At 39.9% G+C, this 25,802-nt stretch overlaps 1 protein-coding gene across 3 annotated transcripts in view; it reads left to right on the top strand.

Annotated features, from left to right (window-relative positions):
• TRAPPC12 (trafficking protein particle complex subunit 12) overlaps positions 1-15,209 on the top strand; it is a 55,701-nt gene extending 40,492 nt beyond the window's left edge. For 2 of the 3 annotated variants that reach the window (XM_075498014.1, XM_075498015.1), the window contains exons 9-12: positions 7,029-7,127; positions 12,475-12,575; positions 13,368-13,455; positions 14,862-15,209. In XM_075498014.1, coding sequence (XP_075354129.1) covers positions 7,029-7,127; positions 12,475-12,575; positions 13,368-13,455; positions 14,862-15,104 — 531 coding nt within the window. In that variant the 3' untranslated portion in view covers positions 15,105-15,209. The remainder of the gene's footprint in view (positions 1-7,028; positions 7,128-12,474; positions 12,576-13,367; positions 13,456-14,861) is intronic. The other variant, XM_075498016.1, reaches the window with a different exon arrangement.
• The last annotated feature ends 10,593 nt before the right edge of the window (positions 15,210-25,802 follow it).

Raw genomic sequence — 25,802 nt, 5'->3', positions numbered from 1 at the left:
GGAGGTTTTGCTTAGTGAAGAATTAATTAGACTTAATAATGTCTTATTTAATAGATAACCATTTGCAGTAATGTTCTTTGGGAACATATCTGTACTTATTTCTCCCCAAATCATCCTGGAGAATATGTAATAACAATACAGAATTTGCATTTTTAAATTTAATTTTTCAAACACTTAACTAAATGCTGTAATTAAAAGCAATTATGTGCTCTGTCTTTTTCAAACTGTGCACTAGGAATGTTGCTCTATTTGTGTGCATTAATAGTACTGTAGCCTTTGTATATGATGAAGGTCTGGAACATCTAAATACATCCTCCCTTGTCAATTTATCTCAATTGTAAGATATCTTCTTTCAAGTTAAATACTCACTAGTGGGTAGGGGCGGAAGAGAAAGGAATAAAAGCAAAAGTAACTGGCTTCCACTGTTGGGTTTTTTTTTTTCCCCCTTGTTTCCCACTTACTTTTTTAAGCAATCCTACTCCATTTGGTACAATGCTCTTAGCTTCTCCTTGTGTACAGGGAGTAGAAATAAAACTTCTGACGTTCACCTCATGGTCAGGGAAATAGGGATATCGCCATTCTGAGCTTGCAACAAACTGCTGTTATCCTGAGCTTAACTGTACTTCACAATTCAATCAGCAGCAACAGCCTCGGAGCAGAGCTGTCAGCAGTATAATCTTCAGAGGCCAAAATTTGCACTCTTTGCTCCCTGCTTTTTGGTTGCCCAAGGTCATGCCAAACCTGACCCTTTGATGTTTACTAAGCTACTTCCCAAATGGGGCTCCATTCTTAGTATTACAATACCTTAAAAAGCATGCATTTTTTAGTTACGATCCAGTTATCCAAATACTACTTTACATGAAATGGAATATCCTTTTTATGAGAATTAGGGAAAACAGAAGTTTTTATTCATGATTATATTGCGATCAGGATATTTCTGTCTTGAATAGAAATAATTGTCCATTAAACCATGAGGTATTTTTAAGAATTAGCAGGTATTTTTAAGAGGTATTTTTAAGAATTAGTTTTGAAGTAGGTGTTTGACATAGGTTCAGTTTTTAAGGAACTTTCTTTTTCAAAAAGCAAGTGGAGAAAAGCACAAGTTGTCATCCCAAACAAAGTAGAATATATAAATAAGAAAATGCTGGTAATATATTTTTTCAAGAAGTTCACTTTACTTTTGACTGTGAATTGTTTTTAACCCTTTCAGTGTTTTTCTTCTCCTGTACACACAAATCCATGTGCATGCCCAATTCTCACCTTTCTTCTGATTTGGTCCTGTTAGTGCTATTTTCTTCTAGTAATAGAAATATATTTGTGAATACCGATTATCACCTTTTGGGAAATGGTACTTCAGAAATACTGCAGCTCAGATAATTCTTAAGACCAGTTGTATTTAGGGCCTATCTCACAGCTGTTAAGTTACAAATTTATGGTTCCACGGTAACTTCCAGATTACCTGCAACTGCATGTTAATGCATAATTACTTCCATCTGAAATTTGCATTTCAGTGCATTGGCTACGGAGTAGTTGTAAGTCTCTCCATTTTCAGAAATATCCTTATATGGAGGAGTAGAGAGTTTTTGAGAACGATTTTTCAAACATAGTCTTGTTGCAGTTAAAACTAGAGTAGTACATGAAGTTAATGTTTCTGCTTATGTGACAGATCCTCTGTGAGAGAATTATATTGGTTATTTATAAATTTAATAATTTTTAAGACCATTCTAACATGCAGCAATGCTATAATCATCTTCTCCACCTTCTAGAGTATTCAGTATGAAACTTTCTTCAAATCATTTTTAAACACACTTTTGTTAATTATCCCATGAAAAATTATATTAATTGAACAGAGTTCCACATATATATAATTTTTTTGCTGTTGTGTAATACACTTTAAAAACTGCATTTGTTTTTTTTCAAGTATTCAAGTGTATGTAACTTAAAAAAAACCAAACCAACCAAACAAACAAAAAAACCCCAACTTATTTCATTCTCCAAGTCAGTGCCATCTATTGCCATCTAGTGAACATTTACAATATTGCAATATGGTCATATTTGATCCCCAAGTACTATTAGGTGAATGGAACAACTTCTGCTATTAGTAGATTAATAATAATCACTTATTAAAGTAAAACTATGTGACATTGGTTTAAAAAAAGAAAAACTGATTATCTTATTTTTACTAACCTCTTTGGCCAAAAAACTTCAATAGTATTTAATAGGGAACAAATCTTGTCAGGATTGACTCTTGAAAATAAAAAAAAGACTTTGATTAGATGTTGGGCCTATAACTATTTAAATCTGCTTCAGTTATCCTCAACTCTAATTAGGTTTATTTCATGTCGTATCTTTTCTGCATTACTTATCTGACTCAAGGAATTCTGTTTGTGGCACAAGGATTTTTGTTTTTTTTAAATATGGTCTCATTAGTTTCATAGCTAAACATCTCATTAAATTAGTGAGATGGAGGGGTATATTGTTGTGGGGGTAGTGAGTGAGGTGCAAAGATGTGATTCACCCAGACTTGTGCAGGAAACCTATAGTGGAACAGGAAATGAATCACACGTCTCCTTTACCCAGGGATCGTCTTTCCCAGGTACTGAATTCTGCCTGCTGTGTCCCTTTATCTGTGTGACCAATGATTCGGTAGCAGTTTAAGGCAGTCTTACTATACGGTCTTTTCCTGTTCATCCCTTTTTTTTTTTAATACAACCTTTCTTAAATGTATTCTGGCTTCCTTCTGTGCACCACTATTGGACTTAACTGAGTGACAAAAAAAAAGAAATGGTGGATCTCAGTCATATCAACTAAATTGGCTTTTCCTGTTTCATGTGAACAAGGGGCAACTTAAGGGAGGAGGAAGAAATACAGCAGGAAGGGAAGGGGAGACCATGTAACATCAGTCACTGTAGACTTCCATTTACAAGAACTGTGGGCTTAAGTCACTATGAAAGCATACCCTGAATATAGCAGCAGGAAGGAATATTCATTTAAAATGCAACTGATGATGTGCATTGCTGCATTTCAACAATCTAATTGCAAAACGTCTGTCATTTTACTAAATCACCATGGAAGTGTCTTGAAAACTTTTTAAGTTCTTTTCATCTGAGCTAAAATCACTTTTGACATTCTCTTACCAGACTTTTACCTCTCTGAGGAATAAATACTTAAGTACTTTCCATATATATTGTAAATGCACTCTAATTAAAGGAACATTTTGCAATGTTTAGATTTTTCAGTGTTGTCTTAGCTTTTGTAGAACTTGCTCTTTGTAAAAACAAAAGCATTAGAATTGATTTTAATTTGGGTCTAATACAATTAAAACTGTACACAGAAGGAGGTAACAGCTTGTACTAATGACACAAGGGACTGATGCCTAAGGACTTTGGTTCCTCTATGATTTAAAGGAGAAAGACTGCATGAATCATCGTGTCTTTTGCCTGACTGTGCTGCAGTACTGCTCTGGATTCATAACACTGTGAATCTCTGCTTTCATAACCCTTCCGCAAGTGCACTAGATAGAGAGGAAGGAGAAGTTATCCCTGTCCTCTCTTCCCAAAATATAGTATTTATGAACTATACACTTTGTATAACTAAAGCTGATTTTTAGTCTATGGTTTATTGAACCTACTCTCAGCATTCTACACATCATGGTCATTTATGCTTATTTCTAAATATCTCATAATTAATATTTTAAGTCCTTAAGGTGGTGGTGAGGGAAACATGAAAATGTATCATGCAGTGACCATGAAGGGAAATACAGTTATACTGCAGTGCATCAAAGGAAAAACAAACCCCACTTGCCATTTTTGTGCAAGTAGATCCAATGGCTTACTAGAACTATTTTGGATAAGTATACTTAATGTTAGCTCCAAATTTTCATAATAGATGGATTTTTGAATTATAAAACAATTGGCCAACTCTCATTCATATCCTGAACTGTGTAACTTCAGCGCTTCATTTGGGATTTTTTTTACGAAGGTGTGGAAAATCTGAAGGCTCGCAATCTTTAGACGTTAAAGACCATGACAATACATCAGCCCTACCTTTAAGTCTTAAGATCACAAGCTGTAGTCATTGGGTTTTTTACTGGCAGTACCTAATATGTCTTACTCCTCACAACCACAATTTGTATCAACCAAGACTTCCCTCTTCAGGGAGGGTGTCTATTTATCATTCTCTCAGACAATTTTTCTTGTACCATGTCACATTAGCAAAGCTGGGAAAGAAAATGAAGTCTTTAGTAAATGAGACCAAATCTCATCTACTTTACAATATGCTCCTTCAGAAGGAACTGTCAGATAAGGTGATTTATAACTTACCATGGAATAGTATCGTTCTGTATCACATGTAGGATACTCTAGAAATCTACTACTGCTTCCATGATAGCGTGGGGGGAAGAGTAAATGCATATAAAACTCACTGTGGGATCCTGGAGTAACTACAAAATGAGGTTGTATTTAGAAGTGAGCCTGGATATTGCAATAATGTTTTACAGTCTCATCCTGGGGCCATCCTTGCCTATGCTTAGGGGTAGCTTTGTACATATATAACTTAGTCTCCTGTCATCTCCTGGCAGAAGTGGGTCCCATTCCTGTGATAGGTACTGCAAGGCAGGGGGTAGATAAGCACAGATGCGATGTGCTGTGCAGCTGTATGGAAACAGGGTGCCATGTCCACAAATACAGTGCATAGACTCTTAATGCTTCACCTCTGCTCTCACATTTTAGGAGGTGTGAATATTTACGTACTCCTAGTTATAACACATATGGTGACGTACAGTCACTTGATAGGGAATGCAAAAGGGGAGGAGGGTTTGTTTGCCTGACTAGGCCAAGTCCATGAAGCTCCCGCAGTGTAGACCTCCAAGACATTACTTAGCTGCTTGTTCCTACCAAGGCTGGCTACTACCTACACTAGGGAGCCGCTGCTGTTAGAACTGCGCAAAAAAGTGCCCCCTCATGCAGCTTCTTCTGGCTGAGACTTCTCTGCAGTCAAATCATGCTAAGCTGTAAACTAAGCTGACAGAAGCCCTTTTCTATCAGCTTAACTGCATGATCTCCTGGGAGTTGTTTCTACATCAGTTTGGGGATGTGACTGTAAAGCCCCCATCCCTCATGGTTGTGTTACACATCTTTGTTGTGTAGCCTAAGCCTTAGAGCGTGCATGAGACTGAGTGCTGGGTAAAGGGCAGCTTTAGACCACAGAATGGAAGACATTGAGCACAAAAGCTAGAATTTGTTATAATAAAATTATGTCTCCAGTGAGCATGTTTCATGCTTAAAGGGATAAAATTCACAGTCATAGACAATCCTTCAGATTTTATAAGTGATGCTCTTGGAAGTATTAATAGCTAATACAAGCGTGGCTGGGGTTAATAATTAACTGTTCAGAATTATTCATTACACCCACAATATACACGTTGTTTGCAAAAGAAAGGTCCTGCAGAGTGCTTCCTGGGCTGTTTAAGTCAGCCTCTACTATTACAGGACATGTAATTTCTCTCATACATAGATCAGACTCCAAAGACTTCTCTTGATTATTTTTGTGCGTATGAAACAATTAGTATGTGCCAAATGGTGACCTGGTGCATGGGTCAAGTAGGGTTCAATCATTTTAAGTGCAACCTCAGGAAAAGAAATTCATTACACCTGGGGGACATTGCCTCCTCAGACTAAGCAGGAGATGAAGAAAAAGTACCTTTACCAGTAGCTGTGATGACATTAGGGACAAGTTAAATGAGTACTACAATTTGACCAAGAAAAATGGTAGGGTAGAGAGTATCCCAAGATGTCTGTGCAGTTTTGAAAGATTATTCTTTGATGTCTTTTGCTTCCTAACGCCCGCCACAAATTCTTCTGTTAAGTTGAAGGGCAGGACTGTCAGGAATCACCAAATTAGTACAGCACAGAGAGTCTTCTGTCTTTGCATGTGCCTGGCTTTTATGAGCAAATGCAGGCTTTCTCTGCCTCTGCTCTGGATTGCTCCAAGAAGCTACAGCTGAGGCTAGTGCAGCCCTGTGCCCCGTGAACGTACCTACTACGTGTCTTGCAGTCAGCGTAGAGCACATGCAGAGTTTCTCATGTATGCCTGCCAAAGACCATGTAGCCAGGCTCTAAAAGTCATTTACTGCTTAGATCATTGAATTACTGCGGTTTAACCATGAAACAGCTAGACTGCAGTAACCAGTCACATGGGCATTTCTTTCCTGTGGGAAATGGGACCATGATTTTGTTTAATCCTCTGTCACTGTTTGTTGTCTGGAAGGTACGGTTGCACTGCATCTTGAGCAGGCAGATCTTGGAGCTGCCACTTGACAGCACAGTCTTTGTGCAGGCGCATGTGCGTGGGGTCGCTTGCAAAGCTTCCTGGAGTTCAGAACTAGCCCACCCCTCAGTTTTAGCCCAAATCAATTTTATATTTAGATTACCTGCTCATTTTCCTTTTACATAGTGTGGTAGAAGGGAACAAGGGTTTGGGTGGAGGGATAGAAAAGTTTCCCTTGGCAGTAGTGCTAGTTTGTCATCTGAAAATGTGCATGAATTGCACCTTGTGACACATTATATTTTTCACAAGTTAAGAGCATGTGCACAAGCAGTTCCCAAAGCTTTGGAACATAGCTTGTTAAGCCATGTAAATTATATATATATTTGAAACATGAGACACTTCTCAAGTATGTATACCCCATTCACACAGAAGGCTTTTGACTTTCATCCTAAATCGTAATCTAAGCTGAAGAGTAAATGTTCAGATTGTCTGTTCTTGGCATTTAGCTACAAACTGAATATGATCCAATTGAAAAAAAAAAAAAAAAAAAAGGAAGATCCCCTGTGTATGCCGTTCCAGTATAACTGAGAAAAGACCAATATAGTCAGCTACTAGTGTCTACAGTGATAGGTAGAAATTCTGTCCCACTGACAAGCTGCAATTACTTTAATTCTGTTTGAATATGTCTTTAAAAAGAAGGTGACATAAAGACTGAAGAATGCTGAGCTTAAATATCCTGTGGTGTGCTTTTCACCCCTTAGGATTATGTGCTTGCTGTAGATGCTTATCACACCGTCATCAGATATTATCCACAGCAAGAGCCTCAGCTGTTGAGTGGAATTGGAAGGATTTTCCTTCAGGTATGCATTTTATTCTAAATCTGCTAGGTAATATTGCTGTTGACAGCTATGTAGTGAATAATTGTTGCATTTAAAACTATAGCTATTTTTATAGGGCATGTATCAAATTGTAGAGGCAGTGGTCAAAACAAAAAAAACCTTCTAGCACATGATATTAGATAAAGTTAGGAAATATAAAGCACCTATAATATTAAAAGTACATGCATGTACCCTAGCGAACAAAGAACATGCTGTAGAAAATTACGTTAATAATTTAATCAAAGAGCAACAGTCTGCTTTCCCTAAAACTAATGGTAAAGCTCCCATTGACTGCAGTGAGCCAGAATTTCACTAAAAATCTCAATTCTCACTGCCTCAAACTGCATGCAGCTCTCAGTCACACTGTATAACTGCCATCTTCATCTAGAAAAAATTTGAGAGTTTCCTTCTTTTGTCCAGGTTGTATCCCTGAGAAGACAGGGGAGGGCACATTAAAAGAAAAAACAGGACTGCACAAGTATAATAAATTTCCATGTAGCTATGTACTTACCATAATAAGTAAAAAAAGATGTAAGTACAGTAGTACTTTTTTGTTTATCAGAAAATGATGCATCTAAATAATTAGTATCTGATTGTTTTAAATTTTAGTACCTCACAAGTTCTTTGCAGTTATTTCATCTTTCTGATACTGATATTTCAATTTTTTCCTTTTTTATCTACTTCGTTTTGTTATTTATGAAAAATCTAATTTTGAGTTGTCGAGTATTTACAAATAATCTTATTTGTGGTATTTATGTTATAAAATTATATTGAAATTGAATAATTTACTCTTGATAGATAATTAAATCATTAATATTGTTTGCTTGAAATCATAGAATGTCATTCAAACTCAGTTATGGATTTTCAGTTCTCAGCAGGAACATGTTTTCACAGTGGGGTAGACATGTTTTTCTTTAAAATTCTCTGATTTAAAGTGGATCTCCATCACTGTAGAGCAATTTTATGATATTGGCTGTGTGCATTATTACCTAAATAGGCAACCTAGTAATTACGCATATTAAAGAATGGTACTGTAAATATGCATAATACTATCAGAAATACAAGTTATTAAAGTTCTGGTCTTACTGGGAAAATGACTGGGTACGTTACTGGTACTGCCTTGCTGACAAGAGTGTCTGCCCCAGTGTCAGACGCTCCAGTCTGTTAGGAGCTCGGTTTGCTATAGAAAAATTTTCACTCTCAGGAGGAAAGCATCTCCTAACTTCGGAAAGAATTACGTCCACCCAGTTTCAAAAGTGGTGTTCGCAGGCTCCGTACAGTCATTTGAAGTCATTGACCCCCGCGATGTTGGCTGTGACAACAGGCCTTTAGTATTTAGTGGTTTTACTGTCAGAACTGGACGCAGCAAAAGGGAGTATGAGGAGCCCTTGATATTTTCATGTGATCCTAGATAGTAGTTAATAAAAAGCGTCACTTCTAAATTCAAATGTTTTCCTTTCTTCTGGCACCTTAAGGAGATAAATTTTTATTGTTTGGCACATTGTCTTTTTCTTGTGACAAAATCTTCAGCTCTGTCTGGAGGGTACTGTTGCAATAGATGCAAGATTTTGATGTATTAAGAGAAATAATCAGTGTGCAGGTAAACAAAATGAAGCTCAAATCAAAGGAAGAGAATGTGTTGCAGGGCTGGGCACCATCATTTTGGTAAGACCACTGTGCAGTATGTGTGCACTGTTGATGAGGCACTCTGTGAAAAAAAAATAAACCTCTTAGAGGTAAAATGGGAAAGCAATTTTCTCGTATTCAAATGTCACAGCTTCTCAAAAACAGGTAGTGATTCCCAAATAACCCCAGACTGTTCTCTCTTAACTTTCAACGTTACTCAAGAGAGGCACAAGGGAGCCAGATTTTATCTGCTTATAGTCACAGATACTGTTTGATAATAGAAAAAAAAGGTAACCTTTTTCAACATATAAAACCTTATCTTGTGTGTGATTTTTTTTTTTCTTAATTAAATTGAGCTCACTAGTTTAAGACACCATGTCTTCTTTATCTTCATGTGCAGTGGGGCATAAAGAGGCCTAGATATGATGTATGGCCTTTAGCTGTTGCCTTAACATAAGTGGGAAATGAGGATGAGAGAAATGGAGAATGCAGGAAAAGACAGAGGCTATTGCAGAGAAATTTTCAGAAGCACTGTAATTCTGTCAGCAATCACCTGACCTGTAAAACAGAAATTCACATGAAATGCGGAAACAGTGAATACACTTTAGTCCCTAGGATATTATTGTGTGTTACTAATAGAACCTGCTTGCTGGCTGACCTATCCAGAATTGCTGTTTAAATAAGTACATTAAAGAATTTAGAAAGTGGAAAGCTGCCTGACTTTACTCTCTGCAACAGATTGCTGCAAAACAGAGTTAAAAGCAATAAATAAATCCTAGGAGTACTTAAGAAAAATAATCTTGGTTTCCAGACAAACAACAAACTTAAGCGCATAGTATATTGGAGGCTCCTTGTTAGAGGATATGATTATTTGAGGTTAACAGAGGAATTTTCATTTTTATTTGAAGTGCTAATTACTATTAGATACTGAAGTTATGTTTTCTGAACCAAGTTAAGTAAAATTAAGTGATGAAGACCACTTTAAATATTTAACATTTTAATGACTAATTAAAACTAATTCTTTCTTTTAAATATTCTGCCAAACAAAAAAATGTAAACTGTTTCCCCTCAGTGGGAAAAATGAGAATTAAAAGTTTGGCAGGTTTGCTGAGAAGATACAAGATGCTGCTAAGAAATGAGAACTCTTCATGATCACAAATAAGGTGTGATTAATCTCAAAGCATATTAGATTTGGACTCATCAAGCCCCCAGTGGAGCAAACTGGTAGTTTGCTTTAGAAATTGATTATTTTCATGGTTAGGGGCTTCCTTTTAATTTCCAGGCTAAAAATACTCAAGGACGGATTCATTTACACTTGTGCCAGCATTATCCTTTAGTTAAAAGTAACTATTTTCTTGGTGGTTTACACCTTTATTTATGGAAAAAAATTGTATCTTTTGTCATGATAACTGAATGTATAAGTTTTTAGAATGAATAATGTTCGTTTTGTTTGAGTCTAGGTATGTAACATCTGGGAGAAATGCATCTGTTTAATTAGCTAGAGTATTAACAGACATTCCATAAATGCTTTGGTAGATGGACAGTTGCATCTTTGAGTGCAATTGGATCATCCCCTAAATGTCAAGAATAATAATTTCTTTATGTTGTCAAGGGAGAGGTCTTGTGGTTAGAGGTAGAGCAGTACCAGTCATACAACTGATGTTAGTAGGGCTTTGGATACTGCCACTATGATAATCCCATAAGCAAATTGGGAAGAAATCTAGATGAAGCCTTAAAATGGATGTTTGCTGTGTCTGAAAAGTGTACTGGGAAAGTCATTCACTAGAAGACTAGAAGGACTTGCTAGATGATCTTTTCCACAAGGATCCCTTTAGGGTTTGCAGTGTTTTTATTTTTCAGTTAGGTGCTTGTACGATGAAATTAGAAACGTGCTTGTAAAATGTACCAAGCTGGGAGTCGTACAGACACTATGAAGGGCAGGATCAGAATGCAAAATAATCTTGACAAGTCGAGAAACTGAAATGTTAAATTGGCTGTGATTCAAACAGCAAAGGCAAAATACTACCAAAGACTGGGAGTAATACACAAATACAAAATGGGAAACAATTAACGAGATACTGTTCTGTAGAAAGGAATTAAGCTAAGGGTAAGCAAACTTACACATGGGTAAACAAGTGGACTTCTAAAATACTGTCGCATAAAAGCAAACTTCATATTAACATGTGAAACATAAAGTAATTCTCCATTCTCACTGCTGGTGAGAGATAGTTGGAGATCAGTGGGCACTCAGGGAGGATGTGAAGTAACAGGAGAGAATTCAGAGAACAGCAAGCATGATCAGAGAATCCAGAAAGCATTGTCTATGAGACAAGGGTGAACACTGATTTGCTTGAAAATTTATTCTCATTCTAGAAGAAGAAACATAGGAGAAAGTGCAATTAAAATGTTCAAGTATGTAAAAGGCTGTTAAAAAAGAGGAGTTGTACTACTGTCCCTGACCACTATGGATAGGACAAAGAGTTGGGGTAAAAAGTGCAGCAAGAGAGCTTAGTGTATTTTGTAATACTAAGGGTATGTAAGAATTCTGGAATAAGTTTCCTAGGGAGGCTGCGTAATATTCACCGAGAGCTTTAAGGAGACTTCAACACATTTGTCACAAACATTTTTGGTAATGTTGGTCCTTCTTCTTGAACAGAAAGCTGATCTCTTGAGGGCCCCCTGAAGCTCCCCACCTGAGGGCTGCCTGGTTTCCATGGCTTTATGCTCCTGAACTAGTTTGGTTTCCCTCCCTTTGCTAGATTTATTTTACCCAATAGTAAGTTTTCTTCTCCTTCCATCCTTCCAGTCCAAAATTAGACACTATATTATGAAAACTTACCAAAAGTATGAGTGTATGCTTCTATGAAACGTGCATTGCTAACTTATTTACCAAAGGGACCTTCTTCAAAGAATTTTCTTTTTTTCCATCTCAGATAGCAATATATGTGACATACCCTTAGGCATGTGTATACCCCTTCCTTCCTAGGAATCCCCTTCCCTGTCCCTCCCTCCCATAAAATTGTTCCTCTTTATGCCAGCTTTCAAATCCCCCATTCCTTCAGCCTGCACAATGCACTCACCACTATTTTTCAATCTGCAAGTGGACTGTCTCCCCGATACCCTCAGTGACCCATTGCATTGGGGTTTTCTGACATGTTTTGGTTTGATGCGCTGAATTCATCCTGTGTTCCCTGGCTATGACCCATAAACCGTGGGTTGATCACATACAGGTCCTATGCTAGCTACCAGGCTATTGTATTCCAGTTCTCCTGCCTATTGACAGCTTCTGTCTGTGGGCAGTTTCTGTCTTCACTTCCTGCAGAGTTAACACCCAGTCTCACTGGAAGTAATTCTGACCTTTTCTCATTTTCAGCTAATTTTACAAACTCTGGAGTCAGTTACAACAAAAGAGCCAAATGAGGAGGTGGGCCCCTGCCATACAGTCTATGAGTGCTCCACGACCCACAGCTGAGAAACACTACTTAAATAAAACTGTGTATGCTTTTGGGGTTCTTTTCATGATCTTAACATGGCTCTTCAAATACCTTGTTTGATAACAGACATTACCCAGTCAGCTTGGTACCAAACAATTAGATAATGGACTTTGATATGTTTTTATGTTCTTATCCTTTGTAAAAGATATAATCAGGCTGGATCTCTTTTCTTATTATTGTGGTAACTTTCTTATGATTTTACTGTCTAGATTGGAGACATAAAAACTGCAGAAAAATATTTTCAAGACGTTGAGAAAGTGACTCACAAATTGGATGGACTACAGAGCCAAATTATGGTTTTAATGAACAGGTAGATAATTTAATAGCTAAATGAAACTTTAAAATACAGTTTTGCAAAGTATGCGTTGTGAGCATTAAACTACCCTTGAGACAATCCCATTCTCTTTCTCTCTTTTATGTAACTACATCTGTCATAAGTGAGACTGAATGGCATATAGACCCAGGAGATCTGTCTTACTTGGTACAGTCATATTATCCTGGATTGAAATTGTGATCCTTCGGTTGATTTTACAAAGCTTTTTCTCATTCTTCCAGGCATTGCGTATTTTCACTCTGCTTTTTCAATATACATTTGCATTAGGAGAGGAGAAGCTATTTTAGGCCCTTATCCTACAATCAGGTCTGCTAGTAAAGTTACCGCCTGGTAGTTTCAAAGAATGCTGGAATACATTGTAGTAAATTGAGCTGCATGATGGGGGGCTCAGTTTGTAATGGTTAGCACATTGGCTTAATATATTTAGAAAATACTATTCAAAAGTGCTCTGAAAATTATATAGCATGGCTAATTTCATGAAGGGAAATAATTCCAGGAAGAGAGTATCTGCATTTAAATTAACAAAAACACAATGAAGACTGTTGCTTTGGTAGGCAGAATATATAATAGCTAAATGATCCAAGTTGTCATTCCATTTGTCTGTAAATCAGTGTCTCCTTGCTGGTTGTAATTACACCGTGAAGAGCAAATGTCAGAAACTCTCACATCTATAATAGGAAAAATAAAAAATGGTGTCCATTCTTTTTAAAATATATTATCACCTTGGGTTTTTGAGGAGAACTCATTCATATGTCACTTACTTTCTAGAGCGTTTCTCCACCTTGGTCAGAATAATTTTGCAGAAGCTCATCGATTTTTCACAGAAATTTTAAGGATCGACTCATCAAATGCTGTGGTAAATCTCCAAATTGCTACATTTATAATGAACACCTAAATTATTCTCATAACGCCTCATGCATGGATTTAATTAGTACCCAGAGTATGCTCAGAGCTTTATAGAAAAATTGGATGTGGCATGTGTGCCAAAGGATTTTAGTATACATAAGGATAAGATACAAAACGGGATGGGAAATGAAGAACCAGGCTATGTGAAGGGCATGAATACTTAGGCATGCATGTAGACATTCCAAAACATTATGTTTTACGGGATCTTCGCAAAAGCACTTTTTTTTTGCATTCACTGTTTTTAGTGTAGACATGCGTGTCAGAAAAAGAAATGGCAGCTGCCAACATATATAAGATTAATGTGTTGATTTCACACAACATTGAGGGATATTGTAATTTTAAACGTGACATTTTTAACACATTGCATATCAGAGCCTTGGATTCCCATCACAAGAGGAGATCAAAGAAGAGTTGTTTATTTACTTCTGGGTTTTGTACATTTGGCAGCTTTCAGTGCATGGTCATATAAGAGTGTTCCTAAGAACTGGGACAGCTTACCCTCAGTAGCCAGATCCAAGGCCATTTAAAGGCTGAGGGGACTGAGTTTAATAGGCACATGAATTGCATCATTTTGCAGGCTGTAAAATAGCATGTATTATATATTGCACGAGATCAGTAAGGTTTCCTGAAGGGAGAGAAAAAGAATTTTTTAAAAAAGTCTGTGTTCTTCCTTTATCTGCAGCTTTCAGAAAGTGTGAAAGTATCTGCTGCTAAACATGTTACATTACTTTGTAGTGTTGGAATCTTTTGGTAACTCATAAAACCTGTTTTGTGTGGAAAAGAAAATGGAACCTGATCATTTATGATGTATTTAGACTGCCCTATCTGCTGAATGTACCTGAAGTCAGTTGTAGATGCCCTTGTGGTACGATAATTTCTTCCTGTTGCTTATGTGATCTTCTGTATGTAAGCCAGAGAGAAAAAGACTTCTGAAGATACAGTGAAGTCATTAAAAAAAAAAACCCTATGAAAATGACAGCATGGAGAGGCTCATGTAGTTTCTGAAATCTGTTTCAGTTGACTTTCAAAATTAACTGACCAATGCCCTATACTACTTATATTTCGTTTTAGACTCTATCTTCTAGAGTTTCAGCTTTTAGAAGTCAGCAGGTCCTACTGGCACAAGATGAATCTTGAGAATAACAAGAAAAGGATTGGATTGTATGATTGATAATGTATTTTAGTTACTTGCACGCGCGCGCGCACACACACAATAGTAATTCTTAGCACACAGTAAATCTGTTGTAACCCCAGATGCTAGACTTCTTTTTTTCCTTCTCTCTTATCACTTGTAAATACATACATATATATACACACACACTCTTATTTATTTATTTACAATATATTTTTCTCTAGGCTAATAACAATGCTGCTGTTTGTCTTCTTTATCTGGGAAAACTGAAGGATTCCCTCCGGCAATTAGAAGGAATGGTTCAGCAGGACCCTAAACACTACCTCCATGAGAGTGTTCTCTTCAACTTGACAACTATGTATGAGCTGGAGTCATCTCGCAGTATGCAGAAGAAGCAGGCACTTCTAGAGGCTGTAGCTATCAAAGAGGGCGATAGCTTTAATACTCAGTGTCTCAAGTTAGGATAAATCATTCCCAACTAATCTTTTCCAGCAAGGCTGATTTTTTAAATTGTATATACTCTTGCTAATGTGTAAATGTGAAATAAAATCTATTCAATTACGAATATTCAGTGGCATTACTACAGGATCTGTTGTCTCTAACAATCCTATCATTGTGAAGACTTTGTGCTGACCTAGAGCCAGCTTCATCCCTACAAGTCTATTACTGTTTAGGTATTCTTCATTACAGTGCACTATATATATATATACAGTCAATTACTCAGATTCTTTTTATAAGAAAAACTGAATTTGACCTTATATTGTCTTGGTGATTGTTACAGTTTTTCAGTAATTAGTGAGCAAATCACATGAGCTAATTTCATCAGCTATGCACTTCTTTTCACTTGCACTTTCACTTCTGAATGCACTTCTTTTCACTTGCTTCTACTGTGTGTGTCTCATTTTGCCCCCATCAAACTATTGAGTATTATACCTTTGTCCACTGCTCTCAAAGGAGGTTGCTTGATAACCACTGCACAGAATCACAGCACCGTTGAGGTTGGAAGGGACCACTGGAGGTCACCTGGTCCAACCCCCCAATCAAGCAGGGCCACCTAAAGCAGGTTGGCCAGAACCATGTCCAGATGGCACGTGAAGGAGTCATACAGTTCCCCACAGTACGAATTTCCCAATGTATGAGGGACTGTATCATCTGAATGATACTAAATGGTCTCCCTGTACTTCCATGGTTTTGTGATACCATTAAACCTTTCAGATTAAAGCATTTGGATTCTGGAAAGCTGTGGGTGGGAGTGGAGGATTTCTCTATTCCCAAACTAATGCTTGCTTCAATACCTCTGGCCACCATCTCTAGTTGGATGTCACCAGCAGATGCCACAAGGTTGTTCTAGGAACTGCTTAACTTGTGTATTTATTTCGGCTCTTACTATACTACAGCTGTCTTCCCCGTGCCTGTGCTAGAGCCTGTGGATTCCTCTCGGTGTAGACAGGCATAGCTCCTCCACTCTGCCATTCTGCTGGGTAGAGAAAGGAGCACTGCCAGTTAGGCAGAGCGGAAACACAACCCATGTCAGCTCAGTTCCTCCCCTTTCCCGTTACCAAGTGAAAACACCATGCAGAAAGTATTTCCCAGGGAAAAGGATGGAGAGACTGAGGCAGAGGTATCTAAGGGCTAGGCCACACAGAGTGGGAGCAAATGGGGTGATGCAGAGCGGGACACAAGGCAGTTGTCATTGATGTGACAGTATCAGCATACAGTGATTTTGGCATCCCTTGGAACACAGATTTTTGGAATCACAGTGCCACTGTGGTATCAGCGTATTTCACATCTCTGCCCACATTTCTCCCTTCGTCTGTATTGTAAAGATTCAATCCAGATACTCCCATTCCTTGTACATGAATACAATATATACATCTGTTTATTGGAGGTTTTTTTGTTTGAGATGTAATGTTTAGCAATTGGAATAGCTTCTTGTCATAAATCGCTGCTGTGGGACAATTCTGTAACTGTATTACATTTTTTATGCCACATCCATCAATTAATTCTTACTGTCTTTAAATACCCCCACCTGTATTTTTAAGTAACTAATAACTCATTTTTATGCTTGTCCAACTGGAGATACTGTACAGGGGCCAAACAGTTGTCCTCAAAAATCACGTTGGTTGAAAACTGCTGCAAGCCGGACATGCAAAAAAATGAGGATGCCTAAAAATCACCAGTCCCCTCAAAAGACATAAGCCTACAGCTTTTCTCATACAGAGAGAGAATCTGTTCCATTTTTACAGGATATATATGTTTTACAGGTCATACTTGTACACTGAAACAATGGCTAGTTATGTACCAATCAACTGAAAAAAATCAGTTGGTATTTCTGCTTCTGGCTTGGGCTCTAGGTTCCATAGCTGGATCTGCATTAAACTTGTGCAGCACCTGGGTAGACTTGTCCTAAGGTAACCACTACTAAGCTCAAAAATGAAAGATTCAGCACCACCTGCTTCAGTTGGGTTTAAACACCGTTTACGTACCTTTAGTGAGTATTCAAATACAGTGAAATAAAAGTAGTTACTTTTGCATTATTCTTTATGAGGCTTTACATTTGTTTTAAGTATTGCTATGATTTTAGACAAGGTTTAACAGTAATTGGACAAATTCTCAGTTTACATTGTCATAACTGAGTTGAAATCAGTGTAGTTTTCAGTTTGTTGCAACTATTAATCTGATCCGGTATGTTACTCGCTGCACTCATTGTAAGTAATTTTAATAGTATGTTTTCTCCAGCATAGGTCACTTTTCTTGGGCATGGAGTTTCTTAGGAGATAGAAAGAAATCCTGGTATGTAACCACCATTGTTCTCTAAGACTTGGAGAGCACTGAACAATTTACCAGGACACGTAGGGACAGAACAAGGGGCAACGGTTTTAAACTGAAAGAGGGTAGATTTAGATAGGACATAAGGAAGAAATTATTTATGATGAGGGTGGTGAGACACCGGAACAGGTTGCCCAGAGAAGTTGTGGATGCCCTATCATTGGAAGTTCAAGGCCAGGTTGGACGGGACTTTGAGCAACCTGGTCTAGTGGAAGATGTCCCTGCCCATGGCAGGGGGGTTGGACTAGATGGTCTTCTAGTGGAAGATCACAGAATCACAGAATCATATAGGTTGGAAAAGACCTTTAAGATCATCGAGTCCAACCATAAACCTAACACTGCCAAAAACCACCACTACACCATGTCTCTAAGTACCTCATCCAAACGTCCTTTAAATACCTCCAGGGATGGTGACTCAACCACTTCCCTGGGCAGTCTGTTCCAATGCTTGATAACCCTCTCGGTGAAGAAAAATTTCCTAATATCCAGTCTAAACCTCCCCTGGCGCAACTTGAGGCCATTTCCTCTTGTCCTATCACTTGTTACCTGGGAGAAGAGACCAACCCCCACCTCTCTACAACCTCCTTTCAGGTAGTTGTAGAGAGCGATGAGGTCTCCCCTCAGCCTCCTTTTCTCCAGGCTAAACAGTCCCAGTTCCCTCAGCCGCTCCTCATCAGACTTGTTCTCCAGACCCTTCACCAGCTTCGTTGCCCTTCTCTGTACACGCTCCAGTACCTCAATATCCCTCTTGTAGTGGGGGGCCCAAAACTGAACACAGTATTCCAGGTGCGGCCTCACCAGTGCCGAGTACAGGGGCACAATCACTTCCCTAGTCCTGCTGGCCACGCTGTTTTTGATACAGGCCAGGATGCCATTGGCCTTCTTGGCCGCCTGGGCACACTGCTGGCTCATATTCAGGCGGCTGTCAACCAACACCCCCAGGTCCTTCTCTGCCAGGCAGCTTTCCAGCCACTCTTCCCCAAGCCTGTAGCGTTGCATGGGGTTGCTGTGGCCCAAGTGCAGGACCTTGCACTTGGCCTTGTTAAACCTCATACAATTCACCCCAGCCCATCGATCCAGCCTGTCCAGGTCCCTCTGCAGAGCCTGCCTACCCTCCAGCAGATCAACACTCCCACATAACTTGGTGTCGTCTGCAAACTTACTGAGAGTACACTCGATCCCTTCGTCCAGATCATTGATAAAGATGTTAAACAGAACTGGCCCCAACACCGAGCCCTGGGGAACACCGCTTGTGACCGGCCGCCAACCGGAGTAAACTCCATTCACCACCACTCTCTGGGCCCGGCCATCCAGCCAGTTCTTTACCCAGCAAAGAGTATACCCGTCCAAGCCATGAGCAGCCAGTTTCTCCAGGAGAATGCCGTGGGAAACCGTGTCGAAGGCTTTACTGAAGTCCAGATAGACAGCATCCACAGCCTTTCCCTCATCCACTGGGCAGGTCACCTTGTCATAGAAGGAGATCAGGTTGGTCAAGCAGGACCTGCCTTTCCTGAACCCATGCTGGCTGGGCTTGATCCCTTGGTTATTCTCTATATGCCGTGTGATAGCACTCAGGATGATCTGCTCCATCAGCTTCCCCAGCACCGAGGTCAGGCTAACAGGCCTGTAGTTCCCCGGGAAGATGTCCCTGCCCATGGCAGGGCGGTTCGACTAGATGATCTTCAAAGGTCCCTTCCAACCCAAACCATTCTGTGATTGTTATTCCAGTTAAAAAATTTCACAATGATACATAAATGAGTATCCTAGAACAGGGATTCCCGTGCACTTAGCTGAAGGTCAGGTGTCACGTTGTATTGTTATACTATACTCTATACTTTCAGGAAGCTTGATTTGTCTTTTCCAATCCTAAGTGAAAGTAGCATGATCCGCCATCATCTAGCATGCTGAAGCCACTTGCCTCTTTACTATCTCTACAGTAAAATGCTTCCTTTTTTGATTCAGTAGTGCCTTATACTCACTGCACATGTAAATGACAGCCTGTGTTCTGATCGGCAGAGAATAAAAATTTATGATCCCAGTCAGAGTCAAATAACCATTAAAAAAGAAGCACTCTGAAAACATAATCCCCTGTTCTCCAAGTTTCTCTAAATTCTAATTCATATGTATTACTACACAGGTCTCACTTCAGTATGTTTGCTGTGTTCTTATTAGTAAAAGCTTTTACTCGGATAAAAACACCAGTAGAGGAGACTTGGACTGGGTGACCTCTAAGTGCAGTGAGCCATTAAACAAGTGACATCCTGGTAGACTTGCAGAATAATTAAAATTTAAATGCAAAGGCATATTATCACTGCTGGATGTATGCAAATTGTTAACTGTTTATAAAATGCAAGAAAGAGTGTCAATGTCACTTTATGGTTTGGATTTAACATATGTACAAGCTAAGTGTTTGAATTTCCTATATTCAGCCAGTTACACATCTGAATGCTGTATATGGTGTTAAAGCATTAAAGCTAAGGACAAAATTTGTCCTCAAAACATTAATTACACCAGGCAATCCTGTTAAATTCAATGAATTCAGCTGAATTTAATGAGGGTTCCTGGTGTAAATGAGGGCAGAGCTCAGTTCTCAAACACAGCATGCATGTGTCATCTGGCTAAGTGAGAAAAGCTGTGGAAAGTATAGCCTGAATGAGCTGATTGTTGTATTCAAGTCTTAAAGCTTAATGTGCCTTAACAGAAGTTTTGCATTTAAATTTCCTCTTTTATTAAAAGAGGAGCAAAGAAGCTGTACTTCAGACATTCAGATAATTACATTATGCACAGAGACCCTGATTCTCAAAAGAACTTGAGCATCTATCTGCCATTCTAGTACCTAACTGCAGTTCAGGTGATAATGGCATCCGCTAACCAGCTAGTCACTTACATTTTCCTGGTGCCTCAGTTTTTGGACTGGGCCCATTAAATGTTCCCCAAAAGGCATGTGCAGACGTGCCTGAGACTCCACAATGGACTTCAGCCACTGTACTGGAAAGGATGATCGTTCCTCCACCTACCCCATCCTTCGTGTCAGCAAGAGCACTCGTGCAGCCGTGCGCAAGCTGGATGAGCTCGCTGACCCAGTGGAAAAACTCACCAAGCCAGCAAACACCCTCTTCAGATTTGTCTTCATCCTGAGGCTTTCAACACAAGGATATGCTGGGAAAAACCACCCCGCCTGGGTAGGCTGCCAGGTTTTCTGCACTACAGTGGTCTAAGAAGTGGTAGACAGACAATCCTTTTCTGAAGCCTTTGCTGCAGGTGTCTTGCAAGTCAAATTGGAGAGGGGAATAAGCAGAGTATAGTCTGCATGCATAGCTAAGATGTCTGTCTTATTTTTGTATCAGCTGATGCGCTTAATCGACCGCATGCATTGTAGCCATCCAAAAGAAGATACAAGATGTGTGGTACCCCCATCCCCAGTCCTATTTAGCTGTAGTAAGAAACAAAGATTCCCTCTCCACTTCAATGTGCCATCAAGAAACATGTGAAAACAGGACTGAAGCATCAACTATTGATTTAAATTTATTCCAAATAGGTAGAACCACAGCAGCCAGAGTTCAAGTAGCAACCTAGATTGATCCTCCTGAGCAAAGGCCAGGGAAACTAAAGATGTTAGAACAAGGTGGATTTTATCCATTAGCTCATACCTATAATACAAGCTCAAAGGAAGATGCCATACACCTCTTCCGCTGTGCTTTCACCCACTTAATAAAACACTGGGGAAAAAACTTGTTTTACCGGTGAGGTACCATTGTAGGAACGTCCACGGAGTTTTTAGCATATGAACAGCAGCTCAGTAGCGCTGAATGCAAACAAGCTCCAGCACTAACTTTCAGGCAATGATAGTGAGAAGCTGCTTTCCTGCTTAGTTCTTCTAGTCAGCTTGGGAATTAGAGATTTAGAGATTCTCATCTTCAAGGGGTGTGTGAGATGGTCACAATCCTGGTGTTAGGGAGGAACTCGATGATCTTAAAGGTCTTTTCCAACCAATACGATTCTGTGATTCTGTGAACAGAAAGGTGCGGGTGGGGAGGAGGACCCAGGTGCCGCCTTATCCAAGCTGTTCTGGATCAACATCTGATCCTGTCCTAGCTTCGGGCAGTCATTTGCAGATGTTTATTATGTATGAGAGTCATTAAAATGAATCCATCTGAAAGCCAGCAACAATGGCTTGTAATTTGCCCACAAAGAGGGAAAAAATGGGATGTTACTTGCTTGAGGCAGGGAAGGAAGGAGGGAGAAGGTTCTTCTCTGGCTTTGAAAAATTGTCAAAACTGTCAGTGCTAAACTGAAGATACTGAAGTAAAAAGCTGCAGAATAGAATTACTAGAGCTGTTTATTAAAAAAAAATCCACTATTTGCAGCACAGGGTGTGAGCAAGTACTTCAGATGCTGGCACACACTCCAGTGGCAGGCAGCAGGATTGAGCCCCAGCCCAGCCCGGGGCTGCGGTAGCAGCCTGTGCATAACCTGGCCACCCTTGCTACAGCATCACCAAGAACAGCTTCCCTCTTTTCCATCAACAGCAGGTCAGCTTTGAGCTGCCTGAATCATTTGGAAAAAAAAAAAAAAAAGCCCAAGGGTGGTCCCAAATCAAATTCTCTGGGCTCAAATGCCTGTGATCACAGGGGAAACCACAGCCTAGAGCTCGACTTAGCTGCTCAGGGCTGTGTCTGTGAACAAAGGCAATCCCAGAGCACCACAGAGGCATGGAGCATACGCAGCCCAATTTTCTACCAGCCGATGTGGCTCACTGACAGGCACAACAGTTATTAATCAGTACCCTGAGAAGCAGCATAGAAGGCAATGAAACAGAGGGGCACTTTTCAAAATGAGTGCAGGTATCCCAGAGAGAACTGCAGTGGGGGAAGCCAGCACTGAGAGAGATCCACAGCCCCTTCACTGCTGAATCTCTCCCCAAGCATTTTGGTTTTTGAAATTTTGCTTCTTGTCTTACCGGGGTATTTACACAATTAATAAAAAATGAGAGCTAGTGACTCAGTTGCATAAAATATAGGGTTTTCAACTTGCAGGTATAGCAGAGTACATTTCTGCAAACACACAAAATGTTTTGGGAATCAAGCTGTAAAGTCACAATGAGTGCAGCAAATCAGATCAAATCCGGATCTTTGAGCCAGGAATATTTAAATCGTAACACTAATTCATCCCCCAATGAGTTGATATGTTTATTTGGCTTCAGGAAATAGAAGACAGCTGGCAGTGACCCTATTTTGGGGAGAGGGAAGGGAACCTGAGAATTTCTATCATTTACACAGGGAAGACTCCCAAACAGATGATGTAATTTTCAAGCATAGCACAGGTCAGGTCCACAGTCTCTGCCTGGCCAAATATCTAAATCCATGATTTGGCTACTAGGGATATTCTTCAAAGCAGTGCTCAGCTGCCACCTCAGTCTTTATATGCAGTGGCGTCTGCCAGCTGATATTAAATGATTGCCTTTGTCAGGAAACCGTCCCTTCTCATAACTTTCTAGTTCAAGCTAAATCCTGGAGTCAGAAACCAGGCAGGAGAGTGCCTGTTCTGCCAGTAGTACCCGATGCTCTGAGTGCATGAAGATATTATACTTGTCAAGTTGAGCAACCCAAGACAGGCAGCTACCGGCTCCTGCAGCTGCCGGGAAGCAGCACAGCCCCTGCTCTCGGTAGCCCAGGGCGAGACACCCCTCACCATCAGCATTTCCCTCCACCTGTTTGTAGGCACCCCTAAGTGCCTGGTGTGGGTGTTACTAGTTAACTCCTAACTGGCTCTGAAATGTCTTTGCATTAAGATATCCAGCCAAAGACACTTGCCCCAGGACACATAAGAAGAGAGGGCAGCATCACAGATTTTGCAGCCATCTGGTTGCCCACCAAATTTATTAAAAAGCTCACTGACCATCCACAGCTTTCTTATAGTTTACTTGCAGAACACAAGGCCATTGCTCTGTCAAGCTGGTCATGAGAAACTGAGGTATACGCCGCTTGGGAAAAGTTTGGATTAAAGTGAAAAATAATACATAGGTACCAAAAAAGCTATCTTCAAACCCCTCAATTCAGTACTATTTCTCCTACCGTTTTTTTTTTAAACTCTAATCCTGGAAGAGCTGAAATATTCCCCTTGCCCGAGTTAATGCTGCCAACGTGATGTTGCTGGAACCACTTACATAAATTTTCATACTACATCAATGCACCGAAATTTTCCACTAGCTGCAGTAAAACAGACTCATGTTTTTGGACGAAAAATCGATTTCACTTTGCACTTTTAGATACGTAGTGTATGAAAAAAAAAAAGAAGAAAAAAAACCAAACACAAAAAATCACCATGAAAATAAAGTGCATTTTTCATCTGAAGGAACGGTATGTTCTCCCTCCCTCCTCTCCACTCTCTGGAGTGTTTTCTATTAATATTAACATTTTTTTCTGCCCAGCTGTTTCCTCCCAGTGTAATCTCCCATGTAATCTCTTCACAGGCATAGAATCTTTATACCAGCCCCAAATTGCTTTTTTCCTGGCTGACAAAAAACACTTTTGGAGAGCAAAGCTTTCACCCTTTCAAAGACACCTACAGCACTAAAGGGCATGGACTCAAAACCGTTGACAGCAAGACCCCCACAGCCCCCGCCACCTCTCAGCGGCAGAATGCATTGCACTATGAAAATGATGAACGATCGTCAGCGGTGTGATCGTGTGTTATTCTTGACAGCCAGGAGATGGGAGCTGTACCTTGTGTATATATTCCTCCAGAGAGGTAACAAAACAAGGTGGTTCAGTCCTGCTTCCCAGGTCACATCCTACATCAGCGAGCTGTTGAAAGCAATCGCTGCGGGCAGCCGCTTTACTGTCCATCCCTCATCACTGCCTCCAAACTGCAAATCTCTCCCGAGGAGAGTGTGTTACCTGCTCTCTCTTCCCAGTAGCTCCCCCAGTCTGTTACAGGATGGCTGTGCAGTAAACGGGGTTCCTGAAAGCCCATGCTGCTGCCTCCTCTGCTACTTTTGCAGAGACAGAGATCAAAATGGAGAGGCCCATAGGAGGAATGAAGTGTCTCATGTTGACTTCTGTTAAAGAAAAAGAAAACAAAAGCAGAAGGAGGATGAATTAGATTGGATACCAGGGATGGATACCAGCACCAGGAAAAAGCAGTCAGTTTGCTTTACATTTGGAAACACAATTTTCTGTGACATATAAGTCAAAGAAATAAAACTTGCCACAGAGACTAACTGCCATTTATTCCTGCAGCTGTACTCAAAAAAATCCCCAAAGTTTATACTGAGGCCAGGACTCCCCAGTGTGCCGTACAAGAGGACACTTGAGTGCTGCTTCTGGGCAAGTGGCACACAAATCCCTGAAATGGTGAGGCACATGACACAGCACAGCATCCATGCAAGCCTACCCTATGATGTGCGTCTGACTATAGTTAAACTTTGCATTTGCTAGTAGCACCGATTTTTCAGCCAGGCTTATGAACTACTACTGCACAAAAGCCAGTACAGGCCAAATAGAGTCCTGCGTGGGCTTGCATTTTGCAAGCATGGGTTGTGCCTGCACCCTCTCCCACAAAGTAAGCCTCTGCTGGCGTCTCATCCAGCTTCCAACCCAAGACCCTAAGGCAGGAAATACATGCCTTTTTTTACTCACCTTTTCCAACTTTTAAGATAAAAGCTAGTGCAGTTTCACTTCAAAATTGCAACTTTGTTTTCAGAAACACTTTTAAAGAAATAAAGCACCTAGAAATGGTTAAAAGTAATGCTGCTACAAAACGAGGAAAAGATTGTTGCCTGCTGAAGAAGGCCTGTGTCATACACCCATAAGGAAGAACAGTGGGAAAGGTCAGTTACCTACCATCTGCTACCTTAGGAAAATATGCATAAGCCCAAGTTTTGTCTTCTTTCTACAGTTGTGTTTATTCAGGAAGCTGCAAGACAGGAGTTTGCATTGTATCTGGCTGAAATTGGCAGACAAGCTGCAACTGATGCAGAGCCCATACTCTCCTCCTCATCCATTAAGAGTTGGAGCAAGCAGTATATCTGCCCAGCTGACATAATTCATCATTGTAAAGAGCAAATTCATACCAAAAATGCTTCGGTGCCCATTGCCAAGGAGCTGCATGTCCTGTGTGATCGCAAGGCATTTACTGAAAACTGGATCAGCGTGTCTAAGTCTACTCTTCTCCATCTCACAGCTAAAGAAACCGAGGCACACAGTTAATGATTTGTCCTGTGTTACAAAACAAGTCAGTAGCAGCACAAGGAATAAAAGCTGATTAACAATTACAATAACACTGTTGTTCAATGTGTCCTTAATGTCAGCACAAGGAAAGAAAAAAACCAGTAC

The sequence above is a fragment of the Mycteria americana genome, chromosome 3 (genome assembly GCF_035582795.1).
Source record: "Mycteria americana isolate JAX WOST 10 ecotype Jacksonville Zoo and Gardens chromosome 3, USCA_MyAme_1.0, whole genome shotgun sequence".
NCBI classification, from domain to species: domain Eukaryota; kingdom Metazoa; phylum Chordata; class Aves; order Ciconiiformes; family Ciconiidae; genus Mycteria; species Mycteria americana.
The sequence above is the reverse complement of the archived record's forward strand: the minus strand, read 5'-3'. Positions and strand labels throughout refer to the sequence as shown.